The sequence below is a fragment of the Podarcis cretensis genome (assembly GCF_951804945.1).
Source record: "Podarcis cretensis genome assembly, chromosome: 15".
In the NCBI taxonomy this organism is placed as follows: Eukaryota; Metazoa; Chordata; class Lepidosauria; order Squamata; family Lacertidae; genus Podarcis; species Podarcis cretensis.
The window spans coordinates 29,464,037-29,489,536 of NC_137185.1; the positions used below are offsets into that span (position 1 = coordinate 29,464,037).

The window sequence follows — 25,500 nt, forward strand, 5'->3', positions numbered from 1 at the left end:
GTGTGTGTGGTGCTGTCGCTGCTGTCTGGACCCCCCCCCCACTGCGGCTTCCTGTCCTTTCCCCACTTACTTTCTTCCTTTGCTGCCAGTCCTGCCTCTCTGCCACACCAGAAATAATGGGGCTTGAAGCAAAAGAGGGGAAAAAAGAAAAGGCTTTTTTTCTTCTCTCTTTAATGCAATAATTTACCATGTTAAACATTCATGTTTCTGACAGAGACATGGGTTGGGGGGGGGTTACAGTGCTGGAATCTCAGGTGGTGCCTATCCCAAACCCCTCATTTTACACTCTCCCGCAGCACCTCCTGCTTTTCTGGTTCTGCCACCAGGATCCTGGTTGTGTTGCTCTTCGGGAAAGCTGTGGGGAGTGGGAGTGAGGCCAAGGACCCTGCTGCCCCTCTCTGGCCTTGGCTGCAACAAGTGGCAACATGTGCAAACTGGCAGTCATTGGGCCTCCTCACTTCGCAGTGCTTCCTTCCTCCCCTTTTCAAGCTGCCTTGAAGTCCCTGTAGCAGCTGATTAAGGCAGTGTTTGCTAGGGAGCTCCCAGAGTCCTATGTGGCTGGGAGCCTCTCGTGCTGTTTACCAAATCGAGAGGGGTTGTCACAATGCAAGAGGCTCAAGTCATGGGCTGGGAGTTGGTGGCCCCTGTCGCCTAGGGGTTGGGTTACAGTGGCTGATGCTTCCCTACCATGATCTTAGAATCAGCTATGTCAAAACCTAGTACTCTTGCCATCATCTCATCCAAGGCGGGTCACCACAACCGTCCCGCACCATATGAAGAGAAAGTAAAAAATTAAGTGGGTCCCACAGTGCGTGGCTGAGCATGAAGGTCAAAGAGCAAAGTTTGTTTAAGGCAGTGTTTCTCAAACTTCCAAACGGGATGCCACCACCTTAACTTACTCTGCCTTCAGTAAACACAAATCTGCCCCCTGTTTCTGGGATATGTAGAATGGGACTCTCCTCTACCGTGGCCATGACAAAGCCTTTTGCTCACCTTCCAAAGCCTGCTCAGGAAGGATGCAGAACTGCACAGGTGTGCACACACACTCCTTGGGCCATGCTTCTTGGCAACTTCATATCTGCTTTGGTAGCCTAGGGAGGGGCAGTGGTGCTTGAATTCTGCTGCAAGGGCAAAAAATGCCGTAGGGTGAGGGAATGGTGAACCTATTGGCCATGCTGGGAGCTGGGGTTCTACCACATGCCTTTTCCATGTGTGTGGGCGTGTGTGCATGCTCCCCCCGAGTCTGAATGCTGTGGGTCAAAGTGCTTGTGGGCCATAAGGACCAGACCAGATGTGCACAAAAAGGTGGGAACCCCTCCCCAAGCCTTCAGCAAAAAGCTTTGAGTGGCATCTGTGTTGCTATTCTTTCCCAACTTGCCTGTGTTTGTAAATGACCTGATCTGTCCTGATGCTTATAAAATGGTATTGAGCTCTGGGTGTGGGTGTAAGGTGCTTGGCTGGGGCCATTGCTGTGCTTGGGGGGGGGGCAGGACAGGAGAGAGGGCCTTCTGCCATCACACCACAGGTTATTATTTGAAAGCGAGCTTTGCAAACTGCTTCAGTGGTGCTGATGGCCAACAAGTGCTTCACTCCCACAAGCCAGGCCATCCCAGGGAATGGGAGGAGAGAGAGAGAGAACCCCCCTCAGCACCACATGAAGCTTGGTACAGTCCATAAAGTGCATTTATCCACCCCAGAGCTATCCCCCCCCCATCCACCCGGCCTCCCACCACCTGTCCATTAAGCCTTAGCAAACAAGTGTTTAAAAGGAACCAGACATTTACAAAAATAAAAAGGGTCACTTAGCTCCTTTCTCCTCCACTTCCATTTGAGATAAAACTGGGAGGATTTGGGAGCCAGTATTTACAAATATTTACAGAATATTGTACAAGCAGATGGCATCTGGCATTCTAGCAAGCAGAAGGCAGCTACCTCCGTCCACACTGCGGAAATAGCCCTGCAACTATGCACAAAGGTTTTTTGGAAAATAACGATTTCAAGAACAGCCAACATATATATATATATATATATATATATATATATACACACACACACACACACATACATGTATTTGAAAACAATGGACATGTCGTTGGAAGGGGGGAGGATAAAGCCACAGCCTCTTGCAACCTTCGGATCAACTGAGCAACACACACACACACACACACACACACTTACACTTCAGTGGCAGAAGTTTGTCTCTTCCGAGCAATGCCAGGCAGAGGCAGCCTCCCCATCTATGGCTTTGGTGGCTGAGCAGCTTCTTGGTCCCGTCTTTCCTGGAGCTGGGGCAATTCCTTGCTAGTTGCCTCTTGCCAGTGTGGCAGGCAAAAGGTGTGGACCCCTGAATGCACCCCCCCCCCCAGAAAGAGTAAGCAGCAGCAGCAACCCATCCCAACAGAGGCTCCAGGAAGCCCTACTGGACATCCTTGCAGGAGGAATGTGCCCCAACTCCTTCATATCCTTGAGAGCCCAGGCAGGGCAGAGTTAGGAGGTCGGCTGCTCCATGCCAGCCTCCCCTAAAGCTTCTGCTCTACCCAGCCAGCAACGAGGGCATGGCACAGCCATTTGTCCTAGGCAGAGGCATCTCTCCTGGTGGGACATCTACAACCAAGCAAATGATGTGGGAGTGGGAGAAGGGTAATTCCTATGGTGACGTGATGCAGGGCTAGATTTCCTGAAGGAAAGCCTGGCTTCCTGCCTGCTCTCTTTCTGGGAAGCAAGTCATAGCCGGGCTGCCTGCTGCATCCATCCAATTGCGAGGCAGGCAAGCTAGGCACCTGAGCAGCTGCCTCCAGGCCACTGGTCCAAAGTTCCATCCTCAACCTCTCCAGGTAAGGCAAGGAGAGGCCCCTGCCTGAACTGCTGCCAGCCAGGGGCAGAGCAGCCTCTCTTGAAGCCGGCACTTGCCTGGTGTTTTTGACTACAACCTCCATCCTTCCCAGCCAAGCACAGCTGTGCTCCCTTCTCCCAGCATCACACAGCTGGGGCTTATGGGAGCTGTCGTCCAAGGGCACCACCTTGGGGGAGGCTAGATGGACCAGTAGCCTCCTTTGGCAGAAGGCAGCTTCCTAGATTCAGTGATGCTCAGGTGACAAGGGCGGCTGCAGAAGCAGCACCTGGCTATCAGCAGTTGCCCAAGGATGCTCAGCAGGCAATGATGAAATGAGCTCTAAATATCCGTGGCAACAGGCAGCCCAGACTCCTGGACCATGTTCAGACTGTAACGGGGAAGGGGGGGGGTCCTGTTTCCTTGCAGAATAAGACTTTGGAACCCCCAAGAGAGGGGAACACAGCACCATCCAGCTGGCCCCAGATCTGGCTCACCTCCACAGCTACCATTGCCCAACCAGCAGGACTTAACAATGAAGAAGAAGCCACAAGGAAAACACTGAAGGATGGAACTGGAAAAAAGGGAGGCAGGGTGGATGTGGGGGTGATGAGTCCCCTGGAGGCTTGCTAAACCCAAGTGAGTCACACATGGCTCCAGGTATGATGGATGTCTGCATAAAACCATCCTCCCCAGATTGGTGCCCTCCAGGTGGACAACTATTCCCATCTGCCCTGTTACACAAAGAGGGTTGACTCGGAAGACACAAGATTTACCCACCCGGGAAGAATGGCAGATGAAGGTGATGGACTACATGGAACTGGCGGAAATGACGGGCAGAATCCGAGACCAGGGAGAAGAGTCGGTGGAGGAAGATTGGAAGAAATTTAAAGACTATTTACAGAAACATTGTAAAATTAATAACTGTTAGAAGGATGTTGGAATAATATTATATGATTTTAGCAGGAATGATATAAAAAAATTTAAAAGAGGGAAAGGATTTGCTGAAATGGATAATTGACCTAGAATACAAAAAAGGGAGGTGTGAGGAGGTCAAGGAAATAAGCTAATGAAAGATTAGTAATGAGGAGATTGGATGTATTTTTCTTTGCGTTTTTGTTTTTGTTTAATGGATTTTATTTCTCTGTTTTTTCATATTGTGATGTGTTGTTTTGTTTTTGTTTAATGTGGTATTTTTACTTTTTCTTTCTGTAACCTTTAAAATTTTAATAAATATTATTTTTTTAAAAAAAACACAAAGAGGGCTGACTCCCCACGATGGGCAGAACTCCACTGAGTTCTGCCACCCCCGAATCCTGCTCATGAAGGAGGCAAGGGACAGGGAGGAGTGAGATGCCCATCAAGAGAGGCTCCTTGAAGAGAAAGCGCTTCTCCAGGGAAGCAGCTAGGAAATGCAGCTAGACAGCCTTGAGGAGGGAGGAGGCAGCTGCTCCTTCTCATCAATGGATACAAAACTCTTTTCGACTCCTGAAAGCCTTTTGGATGCCTGGGAATAAAAAGGGACCATCAAGGCCCGTCCACTGCCAGAGGCAGGGATCCTCCCTCCACTTTGCATGGTTAACAAAATGGAACCCTCCTCACCTTGAGATGGACACCTGTGTGTCGCAGCTGCCCTTGCCCCCAGACCCTATGGGGGGGCGTGTTCCTTGAAAGAAGTGTGGCCAGTGAAGGGCTGAGAAGGAGCCCAAATGCTCCCTGAGTGGGGTGGGGACAGATTCCCCCTCCTTCAGTTTACCATTGTATAAGTTACATATATTTATATATATCTCTATATATATTTTGTAGAGAGACACGCACACAAACCCTTTAAGAAATGACAGCCACTCTCATCGGCGCTACACAGAAGCAACACTTTGGGGTCTGTCCATCCCCGCTGCCCTTTCCGGTAAACCCTTCCAGGTCGTGAGACCTCGCGAGTAGTCCCATCGTCACAACACGAGCAAAACGGGGGGGAACAGCCATGAAGCCCTGAGGTGGGAAATAGCTCTGGGCCCCTCCTGAGCTGAGCAACCCCACCAGGGTTCCTGCTTCTCTTCCTTGCACGGTGACAGTAGGCCTCTCTCGCCCACCAGGCGGGCAGCGAGAGGAAGAGTAGGGCCCACAAACCACGGCAGGAGGGAGGAAAGGGTTGCGCGTCTTCTGCCGCTTTCGGTGCAGCCAGCCGGTCCCCCGCTCGCAGGTGGCCCTGAGGCAGCTGCAGACCCGCACACAGCAGAGGTGGAAGGGGGTGGGAGAAGTTTGTGGCTCCCGGCAGCTGTGCCCCCTGGCTGCCAGCACGGGCCTGAGGGTGGGGAGGCAAGAGCGCTCACTTGAGCAAGGAGATGTCGTCGGCAAAGTCGTCGTGGCCCCGGCGCAGGCAGCGCAGGCAGCGCCACTGGGACACCATGAGGCAGAGAGGGAGCATGAAGAGGGCGCAGATGGCCGCCATGACGTAGGCGATGGTCATCAGCGTGGACTCGTCCGTCTGGGGGATGTTGTAGCCACAGTCCTCCATGTTGGAGTGAAGGAAAGGGCCGTCCACAGCTGCCGTGCGGAACTCGTCGTGCACTGAAGCCAGGGGAGCAGAGGAAAGAGGATAATGAATGCAGGACAGCAGTGGTAAGACAGACGACTGACGTGCAGGTTCAATCCCAAGTAAGTACCATATTTTCCCGTGTATAAGATATTATTTCCTTAGAAATAATAGGCAAAAATTACAGGTCGTCTTATACATGGATAGCAGAAGGGGGGGCGGGCGATTTGTGGCAGCAGCCAGCAGTAGATTTGCAGCGGCGATTGGGTATGTGATTGGTTGCTGCGGCCAGGCCTGCTGACGATTGGCTGTGGCAAGTGGGCGTGCTCTTTAGGCGTGTCATGGCTGCTTTAGTTGAGATACCTGCATTGCAGGGGGTTGGACTAGATGACCCTCAGGGTCCCTTCCAACGCTACAGTTCCATGGTTCTATGAGATGCATAGGCAATGGTGTGCCTGAGGCAGCTGCGCAGGTGAGTGGCACCCAGCTCTGCCCACTGGAAGAGGCTGCCCGTCTGTCTGCCCTTCTGCAGTCAGCCCCTCCTGACACCTCACACTTACCATGGCAGGCGCTGACTGCAAAGCCAATGCGCTTGCGAGCCCGGTCAAAGACCACGTAGAAGCCCTCCATGATAACAGTGCTGGAATCTCAGGTGGTGCCTATCCCAAACCCCTCATTTTACACTCTCCCGCAGCACCTCCTGCTTTTCTGGTTCTGCCACCAGGATCCTGGTTGTGTTGCTCTTCGGGAAAGCTGTGGGGAGTGGGAGTGAGGCCAAGGACCCTGCTGCCCCTCTCTGGCCTTGGCTGCAACAAGTGGCAACATGTGCAAACTGGCAGTCATTGGGCCTCCTCACTTCGCAGTGCTTCCTTCCTCCCCTTTTCAAGCTGCCTGAGGCAGCTGCGCAGGTGAGTGGCACCCAGCTCTGCCCACTGGAAGAGGCTGCCCGTCTGTCTGCCCTTCTGCAGTCAGCCCCTCCTGACACCTCACACTTACCATGGCAGGCGCTGACTGCAAAGCCAATGCGCTTGCGAGCCCGGTCAAAGACCACGTAGAAGCCCTCCATGATAACAGTGCTGGAATCTCAGGTGGTGCCTATCCCAAACCCCTCATTTTACACTCTCCCGCAGCACCTCCTGCTTTTCTGGTTCTGCCACCAGGATCCTGGTTGTGTTGCTCTTCGGGAAAGCTGTGGGGAGTGGGAGTGAGGCCAAGGACCCTGCTGCCCCTCTCTGGCCTTGGCTGCAACAAGTGGCAACATGTGCAAACTGGCAGTCATTGGGCCTCCTCACTTCGCAGTGCTTCCTTCCTCCCCTTTTCAAGCTGCCTGAGGCAGCTGCGCAGGTGAGTGGCACCCAGCTCTGCCCACTGGAAGAGGCTGCCCGTCTGCCTGCCCTTCTGCAGTCAGCCCCTCCTGACACCTCACACTTACCATGGCAGGCGCTGACTGCAAAGCCAATGCGCTTGCGAGCCCGGTCAAAGACCACGTAGAAGCCCTCCATGATAACAGCGCCCATGACGGTGCCCGTGGACGACTGGGAGATGGCGAACTTGTAGCATTCATCCTGAGACGTGGCCACGTCCTCGACAGGCCGCAGGTATTGCTGAGGGAGGGAGAGGCTTTTGGTAAGCCGGGGCACAGAAATTCTACCTTCCTTCCCCAAATGAGAATATCCTGCCATATGGGCTCAGAGGCGTCAGGGTTGCCCAACGAGATGAGGAAAGCACTCTGCCCATGCTCAAAGGCACTCTTGTTTTCTCACAAGGGCTAGGACTGAGGCCAACTGCCATTTGCTATCAAGCTGGGCGCAGTTTGTTTCCTCCCTGCTCATCAGGAAACACTAGCCAGAGCTAAGTTGCATAATTGCTCTGCTATTTTTGCTTCAAAATTTTGAATTTGTGATTTGAGTTCCAGCCAAATCACCCTCCTGAAAGCTCAGCTGCATTTTCCAGACTGCCTTGGTCTTCTGTGCAGCTGTCTTTGCATCCAGCATTTCTAGCAGCACATTTAAAGCCACTGCCCCCTGCGATGTCAGCAACGTGTTGATGTAGTCCAGGGTTTCCCAAACATGGGTCTCCAGCTGTTTTTGGACTACAAATCCCATCATCCCTAACCACTGGGTCCTGCTAGCTAGGAATGATGGGAGTTGTAGTCCAACAACAGCTGGAGACCCAAGTTTGGGAAACCCCGACCTAGTCTTTGCATTAAAAACAAAACAAAATTGCAGCACCTGGTAGCTCTGGCAGGTTCCCCTTTAAAGAAAAATGTAATCTCAGCACCACTTTACGGAGGGCTGGAATAGTTTTTAAACCATTTCAGCCCACACCAGCGAGTGTTTTTAGACTATGCTGCTGCTATTGTTTTAAAGTGCCTTTAAGAAGAATGGGAAATGATGAATTTTGATAGTTGAAGAAGACCCCCAATTCCCAGCAGGGTGAGTGGACATTTTAACAGATCCTCCCCTCCCAACACCCAAATTCCAGCCCACAGCTGAATCCGTTAGCATTTTGGTTTAGCTCTAACCCAGACGCTGCCAAGGATGGTGCCAAAAACCAAAAGGCTGGTGTTAAACTGAGATCTCTCTCTCCAGTCCATCTTCCTCTTCACTCCCTAGAAAACTCTCGGTCCCTCAAGACCTCCCAGGTGGGGAGATTGGAGAATTCAACTCTCAGTACAGTTGTACCTTGGTTCTCAAATGCCTTGGTACTCGTACGTTTTGGCTCCTGAAAACTCAGAAGTAAGTGTTCTGGTTTTTGAATGTTTTTTGGAAGCTGAACGTCTGACGTGGCTTCTGCTTGAGTGCAGCCAATCAGAAGCCGCACCTTGGTTTTTGAACGGTTTCAGGAGTCAAACAGGCTCCCAGAACGGATGAAGTTTGAGAACCAAGGTTCCACTGTGTGTGGATGGAAGATTGAGATAAAATAGTGATAGATAGCTATACGTAGATATATACAATTGTGTTTGATGAGGCTCATAACTACTGTATTTTATATTTTCCTTTTTCTATATTATTCTTTCCTTTTGGTGCATTGACTTTTATTCTCTTTCTATAAAGAGAGTTTGGATTTCATGGCTTAATATGTTAAAAATCTCTAAAACAATTCTATTAAAAAAGGGGGGGGGAGAGAACTCCTGGCCCCTCCAAGCTGCAAGAACTTCTCCTGAGAGCCAGATGCAATGCCTTAGCCCAAAGCACACATGCAGTCGCGGCACCTACCTGTGGCAGGATGCTGATCCGGAAAGACTGGTTGGTGGTCTCGCCCATCAGGTAGAGAGAGATGACCGGGAAGATGTGCCAGGGGGTGGTGCCCACTTGCCAGCAAACCAGCTGCTCCCCCAGCCAGAATCCATCAGGGAACTTCTCTGTCTGTTGAAGAGGGAGGGAAGGGGGTCTTCTTAGCACAGGACAAGCCACACCAGAATTTGGGGGAGGAGAATCAGGGTGGGGAGGCTGCTTCTTTTTTTTTTTTTTTTTTGCTTTTCCTCCATTCCTCAGATCAACAAAGATGAAGCAGCTCTCCACCTCCAACCGAGGGAATAATGATTCTCTGTGCTAGAACATCTAGCACAGAGATGCTGGCTCACTTGCCAGGGGTGGGGTGGAGGAACAATAGAATCATAGAATCATAGAGTTGGAAGAGACCACAAGGGCCATCGAGTCCAACCCCCTGCCAAGCAGGAAACACCATCAGAGCACTCCTGACATATGGTTGTCAAGCCTCTGCTTAAAGACCTCCAAAGAAGGAGACTCCACCACACTCCTTGGCAGCAAATTCCACTGTTGAACAGCTCTTACTGTCAGGAAGTTCTTCCTAATGTTTAGGTGGAATCTTCTTTCTTGTAGTTTGGAACCATTGCTCCGTGTCCGCTTCTCTGTAGCAGCAGAAAACAACCTTTCTCCCTCCTCTATGTGACATCCTTTTATATATTTGAACATGGCTATCATATCACCCCTTAACCTCCTCTTCAGGAATGGGTTTTACCATTTCCATGCATTGCAACACCCCCCCCCCGAGGAGGCCCAGTTATGCTAACCAATTCATTTTTCACAATATACCGTATTTTTCACTCTATAAGACGCACCAGACCATAAGGTCTTTGGAAGAGGAAAAGAAGAAGAAAAAAATTCTGAATCCCAAAAGCCAGGACAGCAAGCTGGCAGCGATCCCGCTTGCTGTCCTGGCTTATGGGATAGTCGCACACAGCCTCTGCTGCCCAAGAGAGGCTGAGCAGCTAAGCCAGAAGCCAGGACATTCAGCGGGCTCCCCAAGAGCCGCGCTCCCTTTAAAGAGCGTGCGGAGTGTGTGTGCGGCTCTTGGGGGCTTTCCCCCAAGAACTCCACGCTCCACGCGTGCTCTTTAAAGGGAGCGCTAAGCAGAGCCTCCCGCCTGCATTCGCTCCATAAGATGCACACACATTTCCCCTTACTTTTTAGGAGGGGGAAAGTGCGTCTTATAGAGCGAAAAATACAGTATGCCCCATTGCAGGATCTGAATGTTCTGGTCCCGGAGGCCTTGGTTCAGGATTCGAACACAGAGCTGAGCACACCTCACTCTGCACAGGGCCCGCAGATAGGCAGACTCGGAGGTGCCCTTTTCCCTTTGCTGATCCCACCCCACCCCCAGTGCGTTTCTCACCGAGGAAGCTGTCTTTATGGACTTCACTGCTGCCTCAAAGACTTTCTTGGGGAGGCGGAGGTTGGTGGTGCCGCTGTCCACGATGCTCTTGTCATAGTTGTACTGCGGGGAAAGGCAAAGGCGCTCAGGCTCCAAAACACCAATTCCCCCCTTCCCTGGCTTTCCCAAGCTCATGCACACCATCTCCAAACTAGCCCTGGCAGTGGGAGACAGAAGCTGACTCATACTGGAACCTGCATGGGTTGGGTGGGGGGTTTCTGAAGTGGAGTTCCCCTGCTATGGCCAGGCTGAGCACAACCTGATCCCAAATCTGAGGAGTGGGAGGCGAGCGGTGTTGGCCTGTGGCAAGTGCCTGGGCAGAGGAGCAAGGGCAGGGTCCAGTCCTCAGTCCCAAAAGGTGTTCCTAGGCCCTGGCTTCACCTCCGAACCACCAAGGCATCTCATTGGTGGGGACTGCTCAGGTGGCTCCTCAGCACACACCGAAGTAGGGTGAATTTGATTTTATATCAAATTGATTTAAATCACTAGTCAGTAAGACTTGATTTAAATCTTTCTTTCTTTCTTTTTTACGGAAACAACTCATTCTTGCTGGTATAATCTTAATATTTACAACCAGATGAAGGTTTCATTTTTGGAAGAATAAATTTTCAGAGTAGTTTTTACAGTTACATAAAAAAATTGATACTATTAGAAATACATAGACTGGTAATTATGAAATTATTGTGAGGTTTAATAAGTTAAATGTTTATATTTGGACAACTTTTCTGCTGTACTTTATTGGAAGGAGAAAAACAATCATTTCCTTAATAACAATTAAAACAATTTATTTAACTAAAACAATAACATTATAGCACATCTATTCATGTTTGTTAACTGATGTGGTTAAACAATTTAAAAAAAACCCAGCAACTTAAGACCGAGTTTTGGCACACATGAAAAACTTAAACAAATCCTTATTTCCTGATGAATAGCCTTTGGACTACAATGTAACTTGAATAGAAAACTATCTTAGTCGCTTGGTGGGTGTCTGTGTGGGGTAGGTGTGCAGGTATGTTGATATGTACAGTATAGGTAGGTATTATATAGAGTAATGTAGGTATGTTTTATGTTATGAAAATAAGGTAGTGTGTTGTGTATATGTATATGTATGTGTTTTATATGTTAATAAAATTTAAACGAAAAGAAGAAAAAAAAACTATCTTTAGAAAGATTTTTCCTGCAAAGGCATTTTATTTTAAAAATCCAATTCAAATAAAAAAATTCCGATTTTTTAAATAAAAAACTTTGATTTTTATCCACCCTGCACCTGAGCATCCCTGGCTCCCTCTCACCTCCTTGCAGTCCATATGCAGGTCCTGCCCATTGATCTCTATCCTGACAATGATGACCTCGTAGTACCACTCTTTCCGAATCGGGGTGTACCAGATGCTGCCCACGTAGAGGGACGGGTCGATGCCTCCAATGATCTGCAGGGACAGGGGTGTGGCAGGAAATGGCATTAAGAGGAAGGGGCCGAGAGGAGGGTGGTAGATGCCCGTTCCCCTCCCCTCCCCACCGCTCCTCAAAGCACCGGCAAACTTCCTGCCTGGGCTACTGGAGGCTCAGAGCTGCCTAGAACCTCCAGTCCAGGCCAAGTGTAAATGGGACAAAGGGGGCGAGGGAGAGGAGAGGACACTCTGCATGTGCTCTGACACACTCTTCTCCTCAGGACCCTCGTACCTACAGGATCGCCTCTCCTGGTATGCCCCACGGAAGACCTTAAGGTCCATAAATAGCAACACTCTAGAGGTCCCAGGCCCTAAGGAAGTCAGATTAGCCTCAACCAGAGCCAGGGCCTTTTCAACACTGGCTCCGGCCTGGTGGAACGCTCTGTCTCATGAGACCAGGGCCCTGCGGGATCTGATTTCTTTCCGCAGGGCCTGTAAGACAGTGTTGTTCCGCCTGGCCTTTGGCTTGGAACCAGCCTGATCCCCTCCTCCTCTTTCCTTTTCCTTCTGTGATGGAACCCCTATTTGGGGACTTCCCTGGCTTTTCTAGCCCACGTAGGACCAGTCTGGATAGTTGGCCTTGGTGAAGATTTGACGTTTTCTCCCCCAAACAGTTTTTGATCTGGGCTTCCACTGAAATGAGGCTGCATTTTAAGTAGTATTTTAATCTTGTTTTTAAGTTTTATTTTAATCAATTGTTTTTATACCTGATGTTAGCCGCCCTGAGCCCAGTCTTGGCAGGGGAGGGCAGGGTATAAATAAAATAAAATAAATAAATAAAATAAAATTAGAACGCTGGTCTTCCACATAAAGGAAAAGGGACCCCAGACCATTAGGTCCAGTCGTGACCGACTCTAGGGTTGCAGCGCTCATCTTGCTTTATTGGCTGAGGGAGCCGGCGTACAGCTTCTGGGTCATGTGGCCAGCATGAGTAAGCCACTTCTGGCGAACCAGAGCAGCACACGGAAACGCCGTTTACCTTCCCGCCAGAGCGGTACCTATTTATCTACTTGCACTTTGACGTGCTTTCAAGCTGTTAGGTTGGCAGGAGCAGGGACCAAGCAATGGGAGTTCATCCCGTCACGGGGATTCGAACCACCAACTTTCTGATCGGCAAGCCCTAGGCTCTGTGGTTTAACCCACAGCGCCACCTGCGTCCCGGCCTTCCACATACTCACCCCCAAAACAGGAGAGCCCTCCTGCCTGAACCTCAGCACCTGGAGTTGGGCTGTGGTTGCTTAATGGTGAGGGGAATGCACTCTGCAGATGCTCAGAGGTGCTCTCAACCTCTTTATTATGTAGCTGTTTCGAGACTGGGAACAGGTTCTGGGGATCCAACTAAAAGGAGGAAAAAGAGACCCTTCTTGCCCCTGCGCCCCTCACTCACCATGCTGCCCCCCACAGAAGCCAGGGCGTCCGAGACGTTGGGCGGGAAGCCGGCTCCACACAGCTGCAGGGAGAAGAGGTTGGGGACCTGGGTTTGCTTCACTAGTGAGTCAAAGAAAGGCTCCAGGGTGTCATCAGGCTGCAGAAAAGGAGACGAAGGAGGAGGGACTCAGCATCAGTGAGCATGGAGGAAGCAAGTAGGCTGTGAGCTAGCCCTGGGCTTCAGGCTCACAGGTAGGCCCTGCTGGGCTTTGGAGGTTTGGATGCTAGAATATCAAGGAGAGGGGGTTGGACTGCTGAAACAACGTGGAGATTTTGCCCAACGTGGAGCTCAAATCCACAGCCCTGAGATTGAGAGTCTCCTGTGCTATGCTCCTTGGGAATGAGGAACATCTAGAGCCCTACCAACCCAAGCTACCACTGGCCCTAGCTAGCATGACCAATGGACAGGGCTAATGAAAGGAGTCGAATGACTCCAGAAGAGCAACAAGCTCGCCAAACTCAGGACGAGACTGCGCATTTCATTTGGGGCAGCTTCTGTGTTGCTCCCTGGCAAAGGTGCAAAGGCCTGCTCTCCAGAGATCCAGGGTGGCTAGCTGGTCAGGTTTAGCAAAATCTCTCACTTGGACTACTGCAATGCGCTCCACATGGGGCTACCTTTGACGGTGACCCGGAAACTACAACTAATCCAGAATGCGGCAGCTAGACTGGTGACTGGGAGCGGCTGCTGAGACCACATAACACCGGTCTTGAAAGACCTACATTGGCTCCCAGTACGTTTCCGGGCACAATTCAAAGTGTTGGTGCTGACCTTTAAAGCCCTAAACAGCCTTGGTCCAGTATATCTGAAGGAGTGTCTCCACCCCCATTGTTCAACCTGGATGCTGAGGTCCAGCGCCAAGGGCCTTCTGGCAGTTCCCTCACTGTGAGAAGCCAAGTTACAGGGAACCAGGCAGAGGGCCTTCTTGGTAGTGGCACCAGCCCTGTGGAACACCCTCCCACCAGATGTCAAAGAGAAAAACAAACACCAGACTTTTAGAAGACATCTGAAGGCAGCCCTGTTTAGGGAAGCTTTTAACGTTTAATGTATTACTGTATTTTAATATTTTGCTGAAAGACGCCCAGAGTGGCTGGGGAAGCCAGATGGGCGGGGTATAAATAATTATTATTATTATATTATATTATGTAAAGTACTTAAGGTCTCACAGAGACCTGCCAGAGGACAAATGCAAGGAGACTGTTTTGCAGGTGGCATTCAAGAGGGCAATGCCCTTTAAGGGGAGCTCAGTTTTAAGAGCAACAAGATTGGCTCCCTAAGCCCCTTTGGGCCTTCCAGGAGCCAGGGCAAGGGGGTTAAAGGAGGGTTATCCTATGCTGCTTCTGTGGCTGCATTATAGTTTCCAAGAGTATAACAAACAAACAAAAACAGGTAAGCCTCTAAACTGGAAAACTGTAGGGAATTTTAATAAATTTTAACTGCCCAACACATTTCCATTGGGAGATGTTGTTGTTGTTTTTACTCTGCAGTTGCTATTTGCGCTGGAAAGGTTTGGGGACACACACACCCCACCCTCTTACATTATACAGTTTCCACAGTGGCAAGGGGTACATTTCTTCAGAGGTGCCCACACTGATGCCAGGCTCACCCGGGCAATCTCTGCATACGCCAGGCCCAGGATCCCTTCCCAGTTAGACCCGTTGATGAAAAACTTGTCTGACTCGGTGATGGCAGCAATGTTGGCGCGGACGGTGACGTTTGGGCCGTGGGGGATGGTCACCAAGTCAGTGCCAAGCTCCCCTTCCCACTTGCCCTGCGTGTACGGCACGTAGACTCCTTTCCGCAAGTCCCGGTACGTACCAGAGCTGCAAGAGACACACAGGGGGAGGTTACGAGGCAGTGAGAACGCAGGTAGGCGGCATGTTGAGGGAGCTACCTGCATGAGGCAGCCTCAAAAACTCAAGGAAAAACCAGGAAAGACTGTTTATGTATGCGACAACAGCTGCAAGGATGCTACTAACCCAAAGATGCAAAGACTAGGGAAGAATGGCAAGCCAAACTGCTGGACTACAGCTGAAACTCGGAAAATTAGAATATCATGGAAAAGTTCATTTATTTCAATAATTCAACTTAACAGGTGAACCTAATATATGAGATAGACTCATGACATGCAAAGTGAGATATGTCAAGCTTTTATTTGTTATAATTGTGATGATTATGGCGTACAGCTGATGAAAACCCCAAATTAACAAACTCAGAACATTAGAATATTAAATGAAATAAGCAAAACAAGGACTGCAAATAGAGCAATATTGGACCTCTGAGAAGTAGAAGCATGCATACGTACTCAGTACTTGGTTTGGGCCCCTTTTGCATCAATTACTGCCTCAGTGCGGCGTGGCATGGATGCTATCAGCCTGTGGCACTGCTGAGGTATTATGGAAGACCAGGAAGCTTCAATAGCAGCCTCCAGCTCTTCTGTATTGCTCGGTCTCATGTCTCTCATCTGTCTCTTGGCAATGCCCCATAGATTCTCTATGGGGTTCAGGTCAGGTGAGCTTGCTGGCAAATCAAACACAGTAAACCCATGGGCATTGAACCAGGTTTTGGTACTTTTGGCAGTGCGGGCAGGTGCCAAAGTCCTGCTGGAAAATGAAGTCAGCATCCCCATAAAGCTCGTCTGTGGAAGGAAGCATGAAGTGCTCCAAAATCTCCTGGGAGACGGCTGTGTAGACCCTGGACTTAATGAAGCACAGTGGACCAACATCAGCTGATGACATGGCTCCCCAAATCAACACAGACTGTGGAAACTTCACACTGGACTTCAAGCATCTGGCATTGTGTGCCTCCCCATTCTTCCTCCAGACTCTGGGTCCTTGGTTTCCAAATGAGATGCAAAAGCTGCTCTCATCAGAAAAGAGATTTGGGATGAGAACAGAAATCGTGCTCTGGCGCCGCAGCAGCGGGAGGCCCCATTAGCTAAAGTGGTACCTCAGGTTAAGAACAGTTTCAGGTTAAGAACGAACCTCCAGCAGCAAATGTCTTAATAGCACAAGCATGGAAGAATGAGGAAATCCTGACAAAAAAACAGTGGCAAGGGAAACTGATGGACTATGCAGAACTGGCAAAACTGACATACAAACTGCGAGACAAGAACAACTGTGGCTTTAAAGAAGAATGGGAACTTTTTACAAATTACTTTAAAAAACAACAAAATGAATTGGACTCCTTGGCAGGTTTTGAATAAGCATACACAAATTTATTATTGTTAACATAATAGATAGATAATTTAAGGATTTTTACAATTTTATAATATGCAGAGAATAATATGTGTTGAAAAACCAGAGAGAGGAGCTGAGGGATGTCTTGGGGGGGGGGAAGGGTTTTTCTTGGGGAGGGGGGAGGGGAAAATGGGCGAGGAGGCAGTGAGCAGACCGAGGCGGAAGGGAATCAGCCTGCCATTGTCCATTGTGCCCTCCAGCAGCAGCTCGACGGCCAGACAGTAGCTCAGCATTTCTTCCCCCACAGCACAGAAAGAAGCCATTTAGCCCTGATCTGTGTGCTAGTGTCACCTGGCGCCACCCTGGCACTGCCAGCTCATGGCCAGATAGTCAAGTGTTTTCAGAAGACCTTACCAACGATAGAAGAATGGCAGATGAAGATGATGGATTTTTCGGAGCTAGCCGACCTAACCGGAAGAGTCCGCAACCAGAAGGAGGAGGAGTATCAGGAAGAGTGGATTAAATTTAATGATTACTTAGTTAAATATGTTAAGTTAAATTAACTGAAAACAGCTTGCAGATACTTAATTGGCTCAGGATTTTATTTATGTTAAGTGTCGAATTAATATGTTTAATTTCATAATGTGAAGATTTAAGGGTGTTAATGTTTAAGTTAAATTTTATAAGAACTGTGATTTGGAAAACCGTTAAAAGGACATGCAATGAAATTCAACCAAGGGGAAGCAAGGAAGTCACTTAACAATGTTAACAAGTGTAATTTTCAATAAGGCTATGATTCATGTTTGTTTGTCTTATGTATTTGTTTGTTTATAATGTTGTGAAAACCAATAAAAAAATTTTGAAGAGAAAAAGTGCTTTCAGAAGACCAGAGACAGATGGGGCAAAGGGGCATAGGGATTATGGCTGGCGCTTGCAAAGGCAAAAGCCCCTCGGGCAAATTAGGGGCTAAACACCTCCCTGGCGAAAGAGGCCGGCAGGACAGAAGAGGGGAGAGGAGAGGTTTCCTTGCAAGCTCAGAGCTGCCCTCTCTTGCCCGGCCCCACAGCTCCCCTGCATACTCACAGCTGGCGCCGGTAGTACCGCCTGAGGAAAGGGTGAGGTGCTGCACCCACAGCAAAGTTACTGCTCCCTGTGTCCACCAAGATATTCAGCTGGAGGAAGAGAAAGGGAGAAAGGTCAGTGCGTTTCATGCAGCGCAGCCCAAATGTGCACGGCAACATCCTGTCCGGGACAATGAGCTTGTGCCTGACCCACCCACAGCCCGGAATATAATAGCTCCAGGGGGCATAATGCAGCACCACGTCTTTTAAACGAGGCTGGCTTCTGTTAGCACTGGGCATATGCAGACTTCTGAACTACACAGGTCTCTACCTCAGGCAGAAAGGATCTAAACTGGGCACACAGAGGCCAAGCTTGGCATCAAGACGCAAATGTTCTGTCGCTTTGGGCAGCGGCCTGTTCCAAGTTCCAGGAGTGGAAGGCAAGTTCCCCCAAGGAAAACGTCTCTGTGCACATATCTTTAAGCCAAAGGGAGAAGCCTGCTCGGAGCACAAAGTCACTGGTTCACCCCCTGCCCTTGGTCTGCAGCGACAGCAGCAGCAGCAGCTCCTCTGTGTGGTTTGGCCAGTCTCGGAAGAAGCATCAGCATCATCAGCAAGCTGCAGGTGTATCAGTTTCCATGTCAGCTGGGGAAGGTCAGGGCTGCCAGACCCCAAGGTGGTAGCGCTGAGGCTGGAAGGAGCCTGCCTCCCCCAATCACTACGCGGCCTAACCCTTTGCACAAGGGGCGCAGCAGAAAGACAGATAGCTTGCTAACCTTGTGGGGTCAAACACGGGACAATTTGAAGTGCAAGTGCTGCTGTCTGAAACAGCACAGGAACACTGTCCTTTACACCAGCAGTGAAGAACCTGCCCCCCACGCCAGATGCTGTTAGATTTCCACATCACTAGGGCTGATTGGAAGTACAGTGCAGCAACAGCGGGGGGGAGAGCACAGGTGTTTCCCACATCTGCTTTTTATGCTCCAAGAAAGAAGGGGACACCCCCATGCACTAAGGCACAAATACCCTCCAGGGATGGGTGCTTTGAGAGGGTCTGGGCCACTCAAAAGAGAATTCAAAGAGGGGTTATGAAATAAGACTATTTCAGTATTGTATGCTCACTGTTCATATGCTTTATAAATAAGAATAGTGTGCTGAATAGACCTCCAACGGCACATGCCTCCATGTGGCAAGGCTACCGTATTGATATGCGACTCCTCCAAAACATTGCTTTGCAGAATCTATTTCATTAGGATGCCTGCAAAATTTTATCCCGACTGCAATAATGTACTCCACACAGTTTTTGTGTCTTAATGGTATGCCCCACAGAGGACCTTAAGGTCCATGAATAATCATAGTTTAGAGGTCCCAGGCCCTAAGGAAGTCAGATTATCCTCCACGAGAGCCAGGGCCTTCTCAGTGATGGCTCCGAGCTGGTGGAATGCTCTGTCCCATGAGACCAGGGCCCTGCAGGATTTAACTTCCTTCCGCAGGGCCTGTAAGACAGAGCTATTCCGACTGGCTTTCAATTTGAACTTAGCCTGATCTTTTATTCCCCTTCCTTCTTTCCCTCCCTCTCCCCTTTTTATGAAGATTACCCGCTCTGGGATCCCACAGCTAATTCTCCCCTGGTCTCCTCGCTGGTCCAAATAGGACTAATTTAGCCAGCTAGCCTTGGTGATCATCTAATGTTTACTGGATGGATTTCCCCCCTAAATTGATTTTGAATTCTGAATTTATTGTTATTCACATTTTATACTGTATTTTATGCTGTTTTTTGTTGCATCAATTAAGTGTTTTAAATTTGTTGTTAGCTGCCCTGAGCCTGGTTTTCTGAACCGGGAAAGGTGGGGTATAAATAAAAAATTATTATTATTAATATTATTAATTGTCTGTCTTGTTTGTTTGTTTGTTGCTGTTTTTGAAAACTCAGTAAGCACATCTTTGGAAAGAAAAGCACCAACTCTCCTGCCTGGATAGCCATGCAGCAAGACAGGCCATAGATGGGAGAGCATAATGTCCATGCAGGCTTGAGCCCAGCAGCTTGGGGAGGAATTTCTCTCCAGTTAAAGGCCATGGAAAAAGCAACCGTCCCCCCTAGCCTTGCTTGTCTTAAGCAGCCCCAAATGGAGCAGGGAAGAAAGCTCACCGTGGAGGCAAGAGGTCAGCACAGAGGCAGGCTGCAAGAGTCACTTCCTGCAAATGTCAGACCAGGCAAAGGCATTTGTAGCTTCTGCTCTCTCCACATTTCTGGGAAGAAAGGCATGTGTGCCTAATCACAATGAGATCACAAGCAGGATGCCAGATACTTGTTGGCTCCCTCTCCTGGATCGTTCACATAGGATTCTTCTATATTTATACAGCTTTTCACCAAAATCCATCATCGTTCCGTTCCATATGGCTCACTTAAAAGGTCCATCAGCAGCCATTAGTACACAGCATCAGGCTTCTCTAAGCTATGAGCATCCTGTGGCTCAGCTGCACAAAGATACAGGATGCCCAAAGCATCCTTAAACATTTATACAGCACAGAGCATTTGGCTTGGCACCTCCTGCATTTAATTACCAGCACTTGACAGAGGGATTCCCCTTATATATTCACCTCTGCCTCCTGACCACTCCTACTGGTTTCTTATAGGCAAGACTCTTAAATGTCAGTGACTACCTGGCAGAGTAAGAAGATGCTTTGAAAGGTCAGCAACTTGCAGGGCTGATCTAGAACTCGAGACAACCCCAAATGACAAGCAATGACCTTTAGCACCAAGTGTGCAGCAGCAGCAGCAGCACCTCAGCAAGAGTAGAGAACCTCTGGCCCACCAGATGTTGCTGAACTACAATTCCCATCAGCGCAGCAAGCATGGTCGTGGATGATGGGAGTGGTAGTTTCCCCACCCTTGGACCTCAGAGGCCAAGACCAAATAAAAAACAAAAAATATCCAAACCAAAAACAAACAAGAACCCCCTAAACAGATCATTGGTTCAGACAGAGCTTTTGGGTTATGGTCAGAGGCAGTAATGCTTCTGATAGCAGTTTCAGAAAACCACCAGAGAGAGAGGGCTCTTGTTCTGCTTGCAGCCTTCCCATAGCTTCTGGCTGGCCACTATGAGAACAGGACATTGCCCTCAAAGGGCCATTGGCCTAATCCAGCAACATCTTATGTCCTTATGTTACCACTAATGATTTGCTGTAACTGGCCTATCTGCAAGTGGTAAAGTCACAGCAGCCAGGTGTGCACCGGCCTAAGTCCACATGGGTTGCACATCAACAGAGAGAACTAAACTGAAAAGGAAAACAACAAAATGACTGGATCATTAGCAAAGCTGTTCAGGAAGATCCACACCCCCCAAAAAAGAGTTTTGTGCTGCTATTTTGTTCTTATCGTGTTAACTTATTTTATAAGGAAAGGTGGGAGCCAAGAATATTTCAATGGTGTTCTTAGGGGAAGCCAATTTCAGTCCCTGGTTTTCAAGAATGCATTGCAAAATTACTCTGTAAACTTGAGACTGAAAATGGTTGTGCCTAAGAGTGCCCTGGAAGAAGGATTTAATTTGGGGAAAAGTTGGGCTCAATGAAAGCCCAATTCTGTGCCTAGAGGTCTCCTTCATCCTTTCCCTGCCTTTGGGGACCTGCCATCTCACTTTCTCTACATGCAGTTGCATGTGAAAACCCAGGCACTTCTTGTTAGTATCTGAGAGTGTGGAGAACTGAAGCCTACCCGCTGTTTTTGCCCAGGACAGCAGAAGCAGTTATGCACTGCACCAGAACAGCCTCTTCCCTGCGTCCCAGAGGACATAGCCGCAAGCCGCCACTGGGTTTGCTGGCAGTAATTGAACTCCCTCTGTTCAGCTGCAAATCTGGGCAATAAACACACACACCAATGGCGGAAGTGTATCAGAGCGGCCATACCAACCTCCTCTTGGGTCCTGCTGCAAAATCTCTCAGTGAGCAGCCGGGTGGGGCCTAAACAGAGAGGGGCAATAGAGAGCCTTGCCAGGTCTTGCTGCTGGACAGCCTTAATCCTGACCTCACAAGAGCTCTATCTTCTCCTAATCCCCCACCGAGAGTGTGCCAGGAAAGGACTTACTGCTTTTGCACTAATCAGCAAACCACAGTGCACATGTGTACACAAAGCACAATCTCTTGCTCCCTCCGATAATTTTTTGAAGGCTGTCACCTGCCTCCTTTACTCACCATCCAGGCAACAGACAAAGTCAAGCTTCCATAGGGTTGTCACCAATGCCAGCCCTACACAGAGTAGGCCCATCAAAGTTAATGGGCATGGCTAATTTATGGCCAGTTGGGTTTAGTTGGGTCTACTCATCATTGGCTCCAACCCCATAAATTTAACTAAATTAACAGATGTCAATGAATGGGGCTGGCTTGTGCTCTCACTCAAAGCAATCTTCGGGGGAAACAGAGTCTGCTCTCTGCTTCTGGTGCTACCATCTCTTTGCCTGAATGTGAAGAGTTCAGCATAAGGCATTTAAGGGTGCAAGACCAATACATCCTGCACAGGAGTAAGTCCAACTGAATAGAATGGAGCTTACAACAAAATGAGCCTGCAGTGACCCTGGGTAGCACAACACCCTTTTAGACTAGAGAAAGCAAAGCCAAGGAAGTCAGTGTGCCTCTTCCCCACACACACCCTAAACAGAGTTTGTTTTTCCACCCAGTTGGCTCAAACACTTCAGCACCACCTTGTCAGCGCTCTACAGCCTGGCAATGGGTCCCAGAGGGAGATGACAACAGCCTTTGTTGTTCCAGATGACAGCAAGGTCAGCTCCCCAACCCAATGTCCCGCCAGCCCTGCCAATCTCACTTTGCAGCAGGCACCCAAAAAGGCCAACAGTTTGCACACCCACCCACACCTGGGGTCACCACTGAGGATGCTCTGCTCAAGCCACACCCCCGCAAATCCTGGCACTGCTCAGCTTTCACAAGCTACATTCACTTGCAGTCAGACAAAGGCTGCCCACCAAACCCCTTGCAAACTCACATTTCCCCTCATCCACACAGATATGACACCCTGTAGCTTGTTAAATAAGTTGGAGTTCTTGTTATTAAATATACCAAGAAAAAAGCACACCAAGAACTCAGGCCAATGTAAGTTTCAATAGTGGGTGCAGTCCCTACTCGCAAATCAATAGTCAGTTGTAACAAAAACTAATCCATTCAAAAGTATGTATTCTGACAAGGATTACAAACTCAGACAGAGATTACAAACTCAAACTCATAAAGATATGTACAACACAATAATTACGTGTGGGTAGATCAACATGTAAACGCACAGAAAAGCTCAAGATATACGTTGATCTACCCACACGTAGTTGTTATCTCTGAGAAACATAGAAAATAACAGGATATATTTATCTGAAAGTCTTCAAACTTACACGACCCTTTAAAAATTAGCTAATGAGGGTGAATACATTGAAACAGGGCCCTGTCCTGGTTTCTGATCCATAATTGACTTCTGACTTCTGCTCAATGATTGAAACTAAGACCCCCACGTTGAATCTGACCATGGACTAACATGAACTTATCTCTACTCATAAACTCTTATCTCTAATTCTGTAATGAATTATTGTGTTATACATATCTTTATGAGTTTGAGTTCGTAATCTTTGTTAGAGTTTGTACCCTGTAGCTTGTGGCACCGCATTGTCACTCTAGAACCTCTTCAAAGTCCGAATACTAGCACTTTGGGGAAGTAATGCCAGTGTTTGCTCTGGCTTTGGAGGCTCAGCTTTGCAGAGAGGTTTAGTTCGCTAGCCTGAATTTTGGCACTGTGGGCCTAAGAAAACAAATGTGCTCATAATATGCACACCTGGTACCACTTACTCACGCACACATATAGGCTTGTACTTTTCCCACTTGCTTTCACAGACATGCATGCTTTATATAAGGAACCTTTAATTCCACTGAAAGCACCATATGTTGCTGGCATCTCTTGCTTACTTGGCCCACAGCCAGAGAGCTGAAGAGGCAGCCGTCAGATGAGGCTTGGGGAGCTGCGGGAACCTTCCTGGAATCAGGCAGTTCTGAGCAAACCTGCTTGGCAAGGCGAGGCAAAGGGGTGAGGGGTTTCGTGGCCTTTTCCCTAGCGGCAAAAAGTCAGCTCAGCAGTGGAAGGGCACAGAGAGCCCCCTCACCCACGATGGGTCAGTTTGGAAAGAAGCAAAGGTGCTGGAAACGCGTTCTGCACATCCTCAGAGGCTATTGCCCACAATATTTCAGGCGAAGCCCCAGCGCTAAAAATAAGTCCCACGGCTAAGCTGCGGCTTAAGCCTCAACAAGTGCCCGGGTACATCCGGCTGCTTGCGTAGAAGCAGGCAACCCCGCTGCACAGAGGGATCCCTGTGAAATTTTGTGTCTTCGTACACGACAAAAACGCCACTTCTCCCCTTGGATCCACGCACACGTTCTAAGCCAGCTCTCTTCCTCACCCACCCAACCAGTCGCTCTCTACGGCAGCTTCTCATTTTCAAAGCTACTAAAGAGAAGCCGCTCCAGATAAGCACAGCCTTTTTTCACCAGTGGAGAAGAAATGCTCCGGTATCCTAAAGGAAACAAATGATTTCCAAGCTCTGCTCACTTTTATCAATGGCTGCACCTCTTCCGAAAGCCTCTCCCCCAGTCTGTTCCCTGGGGGGACCCCAAATAAGGAGCCAGCAAAAGCAGCTCCACCGACAAGGACTGCTTTGCTTTGCATTGGAAAGGCTGCTGGATGTCAGCTAAGGACACAATGGAGCTGGCCGCACGAGAGCACAGGGATGGTCACTAGTTGTGCGGTCTGGTTAGACATAGTGAGACCCGATTTCAGTGACAGACCACGTCTGAATAACTTCCAACTCCTCCTTTTAAAAAAGTATTTTGAAAGGATTCAGATAGGACTCAAAGAAGATGTCCTCCCTTGCCGTCTTGCCCTCCCGGCCACGAAGGGCGAACAAGGAGGCAAGTGATCTGTGTCTCTCTGCAGGCAGCACACAACACCCAACTTTCCCCTTTCATCCTTGCAGCGGCCCCTTCAGTCTCCCCTCCCCCGGGACACTTTGGATCTTCTGAGGGTCCAGCTCCTGGAAATCACCTGCAAAGTGCCCCACCAGAAGCCCAGCTGAAAATCCTGGGCTGGGGGCTAAGAGTCAGAGCTATGAGCTAAAAAGTACAGGCTGCAAGGTTGATCTCTCTGCCCTGAACTTGCCAGGTGGCCTTGGAAAGCCCCTGCCCCACCCAAGCATCACAAACACTTACTCTCTCCCCCACACAGCCCCATCCCCACCTGCAACCCACAGGCTTTCTTCAGAGGGGGGATCACTGGCCTTGGATAGGAAACATTCTGAAAGCATCTAGAGCACGGTTTCCCGAACTTGGGTCTCCAGCTGTTTTTGGACTACAATTCCCATCATCCCTGACCACTGGTCCGGCTAGCTAGGGATGATGGGAGTTGTAGTCCAAAAACAGCTGGAGACCCAAGTTTTGGAAACCCTGATCTAGAGCCATGCCCTCTCCTTAGGGACCCCACCCCACCCCAGCATGGGGAAGGGCGCTGGCCTGGCCGGATACCCCTCGCTGCCCGCCCGCCCGCCCGCCCGCCCACCAGCACACAGGGGTCCGTGGGCGCCAAGCTCTGGCCCGACGGCGGCTCACCTTCTGCGGGGGGCTCCCCACCGTCATCTCCACGTAGTAGCCCTGCCCGGACTTGCCTCGCAGGTTGTCCAGCATGTCGGCGAAGACGCCGCTGCCGCCTGGGCGAGGCTCGTCCTGCTCGTCGGCCGAGCGCGGCTCCCGCGACTGGGTCGGCGCGCTCCGCAAGGGCAGCCGGAGCCCGACGGGCGCCTGGACGGGGCCTCGCGCCACCCCGGAGCCCAAGCACAGCAGCAGCCCCAGCAGCGCCCGAGCCATGCTCAGCTCCGCCGGCTCCTGCTCGAAGGCCGCGCGGGGAGGAGGACGAGGAGGACGAGGAGGGAGGAGGACGCGGAGCGGGCAGCGGCGAGGCGGACCAGGCTACTTCCCAGCGGCCCGGCGGCGGCCTCGCGAGGCACCTCCAGGCCGCGGCGGGAGCTGCAGCTGCATGGGGCGCCGCCGGCCTAGGCGAGATGCAGAGGCTCCTGTTGCTCGGCGCCGCGGGCCGGCTCCAGCGCAGCAGCTGGGAAGGCTCCGCGCTCGAGCCTGGGCGGCGGCGGCGGCTGCTGGCCGAAGCAAAGGCTTTTCCTTCTGCCGGAGCTCGCTGGGAGTTGTAGTCCACGGGCGGGCCGAGCCGCAGAGAGGCAGCGGCTCCTTCTGCGCACGCGGCAGCGGCGGCTTGCTCGGAAGGCGCGTCTGCCGGGAGCTTCGTAGCGCCGCCTCCTC

General features: G+C 50.0%; 1 protein-coding gene across 1 annotated transcript; it reads right to left on the reverse strand.

The window, feature by feature from the left end:
• Positions 1-134: 134 nt before the first annotated feature.
• On the reverse strand, positions 135-25,187 carry BACE1 (beta-secretase 1). The gene is made up of 10 exons (XM_079955330.1): positions 24,799-25,187; positions 17,177-17,265; positions 14,521-14,737; positions 12,876-13,013; positions 11,333-11,467; positions 10,002-10,103; positions 8,582-8,731; positions 6,796-6,967; positions 4,086-5,398; positions 135-3,559 (listed from the first exon to the last, which is right to left on the reverse strand). The coding sequence occupies exons 1-9, from the start codon at positions 25,051-25,053 to the stop codon at positions 5,157-5,159; spliced, it is 1,500 nt and encodes a 499-aa protein (XP_079811456.1). The 5' UTR covers positions 25,054-25,187; the 3' UTR covers positions 135-3,559; positions 4,086-5,156.
• Positions 25,188-25,500: the final 313 nt, after the last annotated feature.

What these genes read in the sequence shown, in the direction of transcription:
- BACE1 (XM_079955330.1), bottom strand. Translation starts at nt 25,053, where the DNA reads ATGGCTCGGGCGCTGCTGGGGCTGCTGCTGTGCTTGGGCTCCGGGGTG. An exon ending in TGCATATGGACTGCAAGGAG is followed by an intron (nt 10,104 to 11,332) that starts GTGAGAGGGAGC and finishes CTTTCCCCGCAG; the next exon opens with TACAACTATGACAAGAGCAT. An exon ending in GGATCAGCATCCTGCCACAG is followed by an intron (nt 6,968 to 8,581) that starts GTAGGTGCCGCG and finishes TCCCTCCCTCAG; the next exon opens with CAATACCTGCGGCCTGTCGA.